The sequence below is a fragment of the Haematobia irritans genome, chromosome 2, assembly GCF_050003625.1.
Source record: "Haematobia irritans isolate KBUSLIRL chromosome 2, ASM5000362v1, whole genome shotgun sequence".
Classification (NCBI taxonomy): Eukaryota; Metazoa; Arthropoda; class Insecta; order Diptera; family Muscidae; genus Haematobia; species Haematobia irritans.
The window spans coordinates 201,024,669-201,037,790 of record NC_134398.1 but is presented as its reverse complement, the minus strand read 5'-3'; the positions used below and the strand labels follow the sequence as shown (position 1 = coordinate 201,037,790).

The 13,122-nt window shown below is 25.7% G+C and overlaps 1 protein-coding gene across 5 annotated transcripts in view; it reads right to left on the bottom strand.

Annotated features, from left to right (window-relative positions):
- spen (spen family transcriptional repressor split ends) overlaps window positions 1-13,122 on the bottom strand; it is a 277,605-nt gene that overhangs the window by 56,016 nt on the left and 208,467 nt on the right. For 2 of the 5 annotated variants that reach the window (XM_075297168.1, XM_075297167.1), the window contains one exon: window positions 6,125-6,844. The exons of 2 other annotated variants lie outside the window; for them this stretch is intronic. In XM_075297168.1, coding sequence (XP_075153283.1) covers window positions 6,125-6,126 — 2 coding nt within the window. In that variant the 5' untranslated portion in view covers window positions 6,127-6,844. Of the gene's footprint in view, window positions 1-6,124; window positions 6,845-7,348; window positions 7,443-13,122 lie in introns of those variants that run through there. One more of the 5 variants, XM_075297169.1, reaches the window with a different exon arrangement.

Below are 13,122 nucleotides of genomic sequence, written 5' to 3'. Positions count from 1 at the left end.
AAAATATTGCCGATTTTTAATTACTATGGAAAATATTTTCTTTACAGAAAAACATATCAGCAATATTATTCCAATTAAAATTTTATTTGAATTAGAATAATAATAAAAATCAATCAAAAATGTAATTGATTCAAAATTTTTTTTTTTAATATTTACAGAAATTTTTAGTTATGGGACAAATGTAAAATTTTGTTTTTTTTTTTTTTTTTAATTCAAATTCAATTTTATTTAAATCGAAAATATTACCGATTTTTAATTACTATGGAAAATGTATTCCAAATTAGTTTTCTTCACAAAAAAAAAAATATCAGCAATATTATTCCAATTAAAATTTTATTTGAATTAAAATAAAAATAAATCGAAAATATAATTGATTCAAAAAAAATGTAATTTATTTTTTATATTTACAGAAATTTTTAGTTATGGGACAAATGTTGTAAAATTTTTTAAATTCAAATTCAATTTTATTTAAATCGAAAATATTGCCGATTTTTAATTACTATGGAAAATATTTTCCTTTTTTTTTTCTACACAGAAAAAACTATCAGCAATATTATTCCAATTAAAATTTTATGTAATTGATTCAAAAATTTCTTTAAAAATTTATTTGTAATATTTACAGAAATTTTTAGTTATGGGACAAATGTCGATTCTTAATTACAATGGAAAATGTTTTCCAAATTTTTTTTTTCTACACAGAAAAAAAAAATATATCCAAATGTTATTCTAATTAAAATTTTATTTGAATTAAAATAAAAATCAACCATGAATGTAATTGATTCAACAAATCTTTTAATCAGAATTAAAATTAATCACAAAAATTTATTATACCAATTAATTTTTTAATTGGATCAATTTATTACAAGAAATTTCATGAAATTTCATAGAAATTTCAAGTAAAAATAAATTGGCTCAATTAATTTCAAAATTAAAGACCAAAAATTAATTTATTTTACTGTATATGTAAACCTATTCTATAACCAAATGAGATTTATAATAAATGTTAATTTTTTCCAAGTCATGTTAAAATTAAGTTCAGATTCATATCAGTTTTTGTTTTGTTAAATTTATCTGATTTATACTTAGCTTGTTTCTATTGTTGATTTTTCAAACTTACATTTTTTTTGTTAAACATTAACCTGAAAATGTCATAATGGCAGCCGCATAATATTCAATGCAATGTTCAAAAAAGCAAACGCAGACATGCTAAAGTGCGGCCTCAAAAGACCTCAGCCTCTGACAACCTACCACCATGAAGATAGTGACATCGATGATAAAGCAATGCGCTTGGGCATTGACAAATGTAAAGTGTCTACTGTCAGAGTGTATGCCACCGTAGCTAAATGTCAATATGAATTATAAAATTTCAATGGGTTTTTTGCGTTTGGGCATTCACTGCAGTTGCCGCTTTTGAGACTGGTGGAAAATGAATGACAGAAAGGCAGCACATTTTAAATCAGATACAAATCTGTGAATATTTGCCAAAGTCTAAATGGAATCGTGAAAAAAGTAACATTAGCTCAATGGCAAACATTTTTCTTGTAAAAAAGTACATAGGAATTTGAAAAAAAAGTATCTATTCGAAAGAAAAACTATTTCGACAATATTTTTATGCAGTAAAAATTTCGTTTCGAAATAGATTTTTATTTTTGAAATTTTCCAAAAAAAAAACAAAACTTCTTCAGTTTATGGTACAAAGGAATATTAAATAAAATGTTCGGCTATGACCGAATATCAATATTTTGGCCAAATGATTCATTGGCTTCGGCCAAGAACTTCCGTAGAGAAAACAAAGAAATAAATCTACTCAAACCACTACTATTTTCCTAAACGTGTTCTAAATAAATTTTATCATAAGAAATAACAAAGGCAAAACTCCAATTTGTAAAAACAATAAAAGATTGTGCCACAAAATTGATCCCTCTTTACAGATCATTAATACTAATTCAGGCTAAAACATAAATTAATTAGAGCCAGATGATTGCCCGTCAACATAACATATTAATATGTGGGTAACGGTACAATGCATTTACAATAGGATCTCTCTATGATTCGCTTGTATGATCAGTGTTGCCAACTCCCCAAAGCCAAAAAGCACCAAAAATAAATTATAAATTTTAACATACCACCTTCCCCACCACAAAATCGAAAATTAAATGCTCTACTAAAAAAAAAAAAAAAAAAAAAAACTTCCGAAGATGTATTATAGAACTTTTGTGAATTGAATTTTATGAAGTTAAGGTGGGTATTAAGATCGAGTTTAGCTGCTCAAATAATAATTTTTTCACAATTACTTTTCTTTAATAATTCATTATAAGGAATACAAACTTTGTGAAAATTTGCTTTTGGCTATACCCCATCAAGTTATAATAAAATTTGCAGCAAATATGCATAATTTTATGCCTTTTTTACTGATATAGTTTTCACTTTTGCGGCAAAACTCAAACTTAGTACTCACCATTATGAAACGCAATTCTAGTATACACCTTGATCAGTTTTAATGCTTTCGTCCAATTCATTTTGATCAGTGATGTTTTTCAACTTTCAAAATATTAATATATGGATATATGCTTATTTCAGTTGTGAATTTAATACAAACGTTTTTAATGAAATCTTTACCAAATTCAAAAATTGGGCACTCATCGTTCGACTTTCCTACAGAATACCCTAAATAACAATATTAATTAAAAATTAATCAATACCAACTTCATAACAATCAAATTCTATATTTGGCAATAAATTTGAGTTTCTTCAGCTCTTGAAAGTCTAATCAAAATTTGTGTATCAATTACTTAATACTGTTCAAAATAAAAAAAGCACCAAAAGCACTAAATGAAAATGCCAGAAAGCACCAAGTTAATGCTTTTTTTGAAAAGGCACCAAAAAGGCAATTTGGTACTTTTTAGAAATCAAAAAGCACTAAATTTGGTGCTAAAAGCACCAAATTGGCAACACTGTGTATGATCATTGCTGTTTGTCGTATGCTCTCTCTCTCTCTCTCTCTCGTTTAAAGTATTGCCACATTAAATTTATGTTGCCTACTGCCATGCAGTAATAAAATGACAGATGCATCATGTCCAAACATTGTACATGAGAACCCATACTCTCACATATCCATTATAAAACATGATAGTTGGCATTTTTTTTATTTTTGTTGATTTTAAGGGGGAAACTGCAATATATTCACCACAGACCGGTGTTATATCCCCACCCACACAAAAAGTTTCAATAAAACAATAAACTAAATTCAAAAGAAATAAAAATATAATCATATTTTCATAAGTAATTTGTGAATTGCAAAACATTTTCCCAAATATAGCACAATGAAAAATATAACAAAGCAAGCTTAAACAGTAGATGTATTGCAGTATAAAGTGATGATAGTCTATTAAAGTTTATAAATATAATAATGAAGAATATCGCAGAGATAAAAAAATCACAAAGATTTAGGTAAGGCCTTGTCTTTAGTAAATGGGAAAAATCTAAACTTGCGATAAACAAAAGTGTTGAAAATTAAACAAAGAATATTTACGAAATTTTCATTAAAATGAAACAAATAATAATAATTATAACAATAAAAACTCGAAAATCATGATGAAGATGACAATTTTATGTATAAAAATTTTGTATACCGATTATCCAGAATAACAGAATGCTTTCTTGGTATTCACAACAACGATCTATTGCGAATCATTAAACTATAAAAAATAATTATAACAATAAAAAATTCGAAAATCATGATGAAGATGGCAATTTTTATGTATAATTTTTTTATGTAAAAAAGGTGACATCGGGCGGCCACCTAACCTAACATGTATAATAATTTCGTATTTCGAACACATTAATCAAAGAGTAACAGAACACTCTCTTATTATTCACAATAACGTTCTATTGTGAATATTTAAAACCTAACAATATCAATGGGTTCGTTTAGAATGACTTTTTCCGATGTTTTTTTATAGAGAAAGTTGAAAAAGGTAAAACAATTTAGGACTCTAAATACATCTCGTCTTGCTTCTGGACTCTCCCCACATGGTTAGGTTAGGTTAGGTGGCAGCCCGATGTATCAGGCTCACTTAGACTATGCATTGTAAAACCACATTGGTAAACTTCTCTCTTATCACTGAGTGCTGCCCGATTCCATGTTAAGCTCAATGACAAGGGACCTCCTTTTTATGGCCGAGTCCGAACGGCGTTCCACATTGCAGTGAAACCACTTAGAGAAGCTTTGAAATCCTCAGAAATGTCACCAGCATTACTGAGGTGGTATAATCCGGTCGAAGCAGGAATGAAACCCACGACCTTGTGTATGCAAGGCGGGCATGCTAACCATTGCACCACGGTGGCTCCCACTCCCCCCACATATGTATCTTACATTTCAATCTGCCTTGTTACATATAAATAGATGACTTTAATATTAGCAAATCTTAAAACAAAAATACCAGAAAAAAAATCTACTTCTTCATAAAAACTTTAACAAAAACTACCCCTCCTTTTCAAAAACGAACGAAATATGCTTCATTAAAAATTTATAATATACTTAGGAGAATATTTTGTAACTGTAACATATTTTCTGATGCCGTATGGTACCATAAGGCAGTTAAGATTAGCAAAAGCTCCCTAACAATAGCATAAAATAACATCAGAGTAAAGTGGAACAACTACACTTTGGAGTTATCTTACATACTGCAGGAATATGAAATGAGCTAAAAAAAAAACATACGCCAAAGAGGATGGTAGTAAAAGTTCCATCCAACATGAAGCCATTGTTTTATTATGTCACATAAAATAAGACATAATAATAATAAAAATAATAACTTTCCATTATTTACGGGGTGTTAACGATTACAGAGTGTATTTTTGTTTTCTTTTCTGAGGGATACTTTAGACGAAAAGTTTTTTTTTCGATATTATCTTAAAATATTCTAAATGAGGAACTGTGACACAAAAACTGTTGTCGAAGATTACTTGGTACTTGGAGTAGATATCCTCATCTGTTATTTTTTTTTCCTTTCCATTGCATTTTTTCCAAACTTTGACTAACAAAAATTGTCAAACTTTTCTTTATCTTAATTAATCATTCAGGAGCAATATGATGTCTCTTGATAGCTAAGTGTATTAGAGTTTTTTTTTTGCACAGAGAGAAAAGTTTTTACTTAAAAGTGAGGTAAACTTCTTTAGATTAACGATTTGTTGGAGTAATTATTACGGAGTGTTGGCCAAAAAATCAAAATTATTATTGTGTTGGGCAACTATAAGATTAGTTGTACAACTTATCATACAATCAATTTCGAATGTCGTTAGGTAATGATATATAATTTAACTTTCATTCTCTATAGCATATTTTTTGCGGTCTTGCTTTTTAACAAATAATTCACAATAATATATTATTGTGAATTGAATTAATAGTAATAGCTTTTTTAAATTTATCATGGCAATATTGTAAAAATAATCTTCCAATATGAATGTCTCGTTAGCTGCATATTCTTTCAACTGTAATAGTTGGCCAAAAAATCAAAATTATTATTGTGTTGTTATAAGATTAGTTGTACAATTAATTATTATTGTGTTGGGCAACTATACGATTAGTTGGGCAACTATAAGATTAGTTGGCAACTATAAGATTAGTTATACAACTTATCATACAATCTATTTGGAATGTCGTTAGGTAATGATATATAATTTAACTTTCATTCTCTATAGCATATTTTTTGCGGTCTTGCTTTTTAACAAATAATTCACAATAATATATTATTGTGAATTGAATTAATAGTAATAGCTTTTTTTAAGTTTATCATGGCAATATTGTAAAAATAATCTTCCCATATGAATGTCTCGTTAGCTGCATATTCTTTCAACTGTAATAGTAATTCACAATAACATGCTATTGGGATTGAAGAAAATCTCACTACAACATATTTCAATACGATGGGATATTTGTCAATTTTAATCTCGAATTTAGAGCGGTAAATATGATTCTTTTTCTGAGTTTTTTTTATATATTTTAGGTTTCAAGACTAATAAATGTTTAATAGGTTTTTTTTTTAAACACCGAAGATTATAAAAATTGTCCCAACTGCATTCAAAACAACCAACTGAAACATTAAATACTATGAAAACTTACATCACAAAATTTGGATAATATGTCAAGTAGCTTTGTATTCCTGCCACTGCTGCGAATTTTAATTATTTACTTGAAAAATATAAATTAAAACCGATGTATTTTTTTTTGTGGGATAAAAAATTATTGGGATTTTTTGTTGTTGTTGTTAATGGTTTGCTTGGGAAATTGCATTGAGTTACATTTTATTCAATAATCTTTTGCACACGAAATATAATGCAATCTCAAAAAAAACATTTCTTGAGTTTTCTCTTTTTTTGGGTTTTTTTATTGCAAAATTAACGGCGGCGAGTTTTGAATTTCATTTATATGATCGTGGGGTTTGTTGTTTATATCGTGCAATTGCTGATCGTTAACAATAATGTCGCTAGTGCATTCATTTTGGCCAGCTTATTTGTTTGTTTTAATTTTGCATTGTTATTGTGAAAATCATATTTGATATTGCTGTTGTGGCTGTTGCATTTAATAAACATATTTGGGCTGCTGTCAAAGTTGTCGTTGATGTTACAGCTACTGCCGGTTTGATGGATGATGGTAGATAAATCCATTTTCTCATTAACAAGCGTATCTTCGTAATGCATCACTAGTAAAAATCCCAGACAACAATATTTGTCGTACATATTCGTAGTTTTAAATTTCACTGAATTTCACACTTGTCGTTGGTAGTGGGGATTATAGGGTGTGATAGGGTTTGCAGAGAGAATTGGACAAAATTCAACGTACCTGAAACAAAAACAAAAATAATAATTAATGATATTCTCAAAATATAAATACATATAAGTATTAAGTATTATAAAAAAATATAATAATAAAAATTACAAAAAATAATTGATTTTATTTATTATTTATTTATTTTATTTATTTATTTATTTATTACAATTCTAAAAACTATAATAAACATTAAAGCACTAGCTACAAAAAATGTATTCGTTTTATTTTATTATTAATTTTATTCTTTCTCCATAGTGAAAGAAGCCAAATATTATCTATCAATGCAATTTTTAAGCATCAAATACTAACAAAGTGTAATCATAGAAATAAATGTTTTTTTGTTGGTATTCTCCTTGTCTCAGGTCGAGCATTAAAAATAAACCAATAAATGCAACTCTGTCAACAGAAAATGTCACTTTATAGAATTTCGATATGGCAATACCGGTCATATTTACACTGATTAATTGTTAGGGGCGAAGTGTAATTATCTTGAAAACATTCAAGATTCATTTGTACCTTAATAACAGTTATTATTAAATGCCGTCTAGCAAATCTTAATAATTTCACTAACTATATAACACAATTATGACCGATGGAGGCCTTGAAATTCTACTATTGTCTATATTACCCATCAAATGTAGATCCAACATTGTATTATTTTATTACACAAACAAGAACTCTTCACTCATGCACTCGTAAGATCCGTTTATTGGATTCATTATTAATTGAGTGTATGCGCGTGTGTGTGTATTCTTTTTATTATCTTTTCTCTCTTGATTCGAATGTATGTATTAGAGAGAGAGCAAATACCAGTGAGAAATTTCATAAATGCATTCACTCATTCACAATGGACAACAATGAGAAGGAATTATTTTCAATTGAATTTATTCGTTTTTATTAAAATCAAGTGTTGTTGATGAATTTGAATTGCTTATAACAACTACAACGATTTCATTGTTGTTACTGTTACTGTTGATGTTGAGCTTGTGCAGCAGAATGGTGGTTAGTTAGTGGATGTTTGCTGTTATTGGTCCACTTGAATATTAAGGAAAATTTAATAGAGAAGCAAACAAACAACAAAAAATAAATTTTATAATACATTGGAATACAAAAAAAAAACGAACAAACAAAATTAAACAATTTTCTGAGCAAACAAAAATATTTGTATTTGTTTTTTCTTAAAATATAAAAAAAAATTACACTCGAAAAAATTTTAAAAAATTTTATATATAGTGTAAGGGATTTTTTAAGGTCCCTAAATTTGAAGGGCTTGTTTGCTACAATAAAAATAAACATTTCTTTGAGAACATTTTAAGAATTAATTATTTTCAATTGACTTTATTCGTTTTTATTAAAATCAAGTGTAGTTGATGAATTTGAATTGCTGATAATAACTACAACAATTTCATTATTGTTACTGCTAATGATGAGCTTGTGCAGCAGAATGTTTGCTGTTGTTGGTCTACTTGAATATTAAATAGAAACAAACAAATAATAAAAAAAGGAAATAAAAAATAAATTTAATAAAAATACACTGGCATCAACCAAAAAAAAAAAAAATAAATAAATAAGCAAATTACTCTAAAAGTTTTTATTATGTTTTTAAAGAAAGAAATTACTCTAGAAAATTTAAAATGTAGTGTAAGCGTTTTTGAAGGTTTGAAGCCTTGAATAATTAATAGTATTTTAATGAATAATATTTTAAAAACTAATTTTGTAAAATTTTAATAGCAATTTCCCTTGAGCGTAAGAATAAACAAACCAGAATATATACATATATACATTATGTGTGGCATTTTTGTGATTCATATTCTATGTTTGCTGGCCCATATCTGCGGCCATAAAAAAATATTTCTGATTTCATAGCTACAAAATATCATAAAAATATTTCATACAATCTATAGATTTCATTCATATGGAACACAGAATTAAATGATTTATAATTATTGTGGTAAATTTTATTCGGTTTAAACCAAATGCATTTATTCCGATATATATATTTTTTTTGCTTATCAGTATAGTGATAATTAAGTAATTAGTTATAAAATTGAAGCATTGATGATTATAAAAATGATAAATTATATATTTATGAAATGATTTGACAAAAGTTTCGCAGCAAATAAAAAATTTTATTTTAATTTATTTTTTTATAGATATAAAAAATTTAATAATTTTTTATACAAATTTTTGGCTCATTCTTAACGATTTTTTTTATAGAAATAATATTTCAACGAAATTTTCATAAACGATATAAATTAAAAAAAAATGAATAGACTTTTATTTGATAAAAAAAGGAGATAAATAGAAGCAAATATTATTTTTTTCATTTCTTATACAAATAAATATTTGACACATTTTTTTTTATAAAAATTATATTTCAACGAAATTTTCAAAAACGACAAAAATTAAATATTTTAAAAGACTTTCACTTGATTAAAAAAGTAATAAATAAAAGCAAATTAAAAAATTCACGTTTACATGACGGGATTTTCTAAAAAAAAGAAATAATTAAATGTAGAAATAAAACAAAAACTATAATAAAATTATTTTATTAATTTGTATTTTATGCAAATTTCTCACTCATTTCCAAAGAATTTTTTGTAGAAATAATATTTTAACGAAATTTTCATAAACGATATAAATTAAACGATATAAATTAAAAAAATAGACTTTTATTAAAAAAAGAGATAAATAGAAGCAAACACCTTTTTTCATTTTTTATAGAAATAATACTTTTTATATAAATAAATATTTGACACATTTTTTTTATTATATTTCAACGAAATATAATTTGACTTTTATTTGATAAAAAACAGATAAATAGAAGCAAACATGTATTTTTTAATTTTTTATAGAAAAAAAAATTGTTTATACAAATAAATATTTGAAACATTTTTTTTTATAAAAAGTATATTTCATTAAACGACAAAAAGTAAGCATTTTAAAAGATTTTTCATTTGAAAAAAAATAATAAATAAAAGCAAACTAAAAAAATCACGTTTACATGACGCGATTTCCTAAAAAAAAATAAATGTAGAAATAAACAAAAACTATGAAAAAAAATAATTTTTTTTATAGAAATAAAAATTTAATATTTTATACAAATTTCTCACTCATTTCTAAAGAATTTTTTATTGAAGTAATATTTCAACGAAATTTTTATAAACGATATAAATTTAAAAAAAAATAATAATAATAAGACATTTATTTGATAAAAAAGAGATAATTAAAAGCAAAATTTTTTTTTTATTTTTTATAGAAAAAAACAATTTTTATACAAATAAATATTTGACACATTTTTTTATAAAAAAATTATTTCAACGAAATTTTCATAAACGACAAAAATTAAATATTTTAAAAGACTTTCATTTGATAAAAATACAAATTAAAAAAAAGCAAACTAAAAAATTCACGTTTACATATTCTTATTTACGATTTATTTATATTTTGTTGAATTTCTTGTTATTTCCATAAATATATAAAACTAAAAAAATATACAAATAATTTTTTAACACATTTTTATGAAATTTTGTATAGAAATAATATTTCAATGACATTTTCATATAAAGTAAAAATTGTTCATGTGAAAAAATTCACGTCTTATTTACGATTTATGTATATTTTATTCAATTTCTTGTTATTTCGATAAATTATAAAAAAAATTTTGACACATTTTCAATATTTCGAACGAATTGATTTTATAGAGATAAAATTGCTCCAAATTGTTCATATTTGATCAAATAAACATTAATAAAATAAATAAAATTAAGAGGGAAAAAAGATACATACATATTCTGTATATTTATTATTTTGTTAAATTTCTTGTTATTTTTTTTATAAATGTTATATATATTTTTATGCAAAATCATGTGAGAGACAAATCAATAAAATTAAGAGGGAAAAAAAGATACATACATATTCTGTATATTTATTATTTTGTTAAATTTCTTGTTATTTTTTTTTATAAATGTTATATATATTTTTTATGCAAAATCATGTGAGAGACAAATCAATGCCAAAAACATGTTACCCGAAATAAAAACACAAAGAATTGCATAAAAACAAATGACCGACCGTTCGTGTATGAAAATCACCTTTGGCAAATATTCAATATTTTGGCAGAAGCAAGAACAAAATTTACCACAATTTATCCTATACACAACAATGTTGGTAATCACAAATAAATAACAAGAAGAAGAACAAGAAGATAGCGTCAACAACCAAGTGATACGAAATAATAAAATTCTGCAAATTAAAGCAAATGCATATACACAGTTTAAAATTAACAGACTGTTCAAGCGGCAGACAAAGAATATTGGCCAACAACGACGCCAACCCCAGGTCTCAAACATCATATATTTGTCAAATGAAAAAGGACTAAAGTTCAAAGAAATTGCAAAATGCAACATAAAACGAACGACGAACTGAAGAGTAAAAAAATAACAAAAAATCGCGGGACAATCAGAAAAACAACATCACAGTTGCATTCGTTATCTCTCTTATGCATCTCAATGGGAACGCTCTCATCTTTGAATAAAACGAAAATATTCTGTGAGTATTTTTAGATTTCCAACATTTGAGTATTAACGTGTTTTTTTTGATAATAATAAAAACAAAATCTAAAATTTGCCAAAAGTTTTTTTGCCAGACACTGGGAGGGAAGCAAATGAAAAAAAAAAATCACATAATTTTAGCAACAAAATTATACCGATAACACGATGACTGAGAAATGTTCGTCGTCATTTAGGCGCCCAATTACAGCAAAACACGCAACATCTCTTACATCACTACAGTTATGTTCATACACTCACACACACATATACTACTGTATATATTCCTGTCATGGGATATTTTATAGATTTTAGGGATTGCCATGGGGCAAGTATATCATCTATGTCAGTGAGGTAATTGGCAACGCATTTGGAGGTATGGGAGCTACACATAATGAAGCAAAGAATTATTTAATAAATATCCAAAATTCCATTATTTAAGAAAACTACAGTTAAAAAAATTAGCTTTTACTTTAATGAGAAATGAATAAGGTTCAAATAATATTCACCATTGAAAGTGAACATCTCGTTTGTCCAATATATCATCTATGTCAATGAATTAATTGGCAAGGCATTTGTTGGTATGAGAGTTATCGGATAATGAATCAATAGAATTGTTTAAGAAATAATTAAAATTTCACAATTATTTTATTTTAATATAAAAGTAATAAGCCTGAAAGAGAGCTGATAAGGATGTGGGAACCCTAAGTCTATTTAAGAGACCTTCCAACATATTTCTATTTATAAATACTATTTTTATTAAAAATTGTGTAAACCGAATTCTGATTTAGAACTTAATTTAGATTTAAATTGATGTTTTTTTTTTGTTATTATGATAGCAATTTAAATTTTATTTAATTTTAGTTCTCTTTTAATATTTTTGCTACCAAAAATTTGTATAAATTAATTTGGCTACAATGGTCGGTTGTGTCCAGATTTTTGTTATCATCTATAAAGCAATAAATTTCCTTTCATTGCCAGTTTTACACAAAAAATTTCTATAGTATCTGTGATTTTGTTTTTCGCGCCAAACCTAACCGGCTGTCTATGAAAATAAATTTTCAATTTAATTTTATTTGTTTGCATTGTTCAGTATAGTTTTTGTTTGTGATTTTATTTGTTTACAATTTGATTTATGAGAACTTTTATACAAAGCACAAGAGAATTGAATGCCATTGTAAAATTGGAAAATTTGCTAAAACAAATACATAGTAATAAAACAAAGTGGTTATGGTTATGCGAATCAAAAAAAAAAAAAAAAGGATTAAAAACTAAGCTTTAAATTCGTTAAAAAATTAGTTAAAATATAGACATTAAAATTAAAAATAAAATTTAATTAAAATATAGATATTTTTCTTTATATGTTATGATTTTCTTTGCTCCATAGCCCTCAATAGAGCTCGAGTAACATCGTTTTAAGCTACCGTCATTTATGTGTCATTGACTCTCCTCGATTTCTTTTTCATTTTTATTTTTCATAAAATTTCGTTTTACTATTTCTTGTTTATTTCTTTCCATCTGAGCTTTTTCATATATTATGTTTTCTTCGTTTATTTCTTATTATGTTTGCGAATGTATCTGCTGCTGACTAATAATGTATTGGCCTCTTTTGTATAGAAAATTAATTATTTGTTTAGTATGTATGTTGTTTTGTAGTTTCTCTTTTGACGTTGGATTTTACATCAAAAGAAGAATAAATAAATTTGCATTTATTTCTCAACGTCTTTGGTTTTCACAATT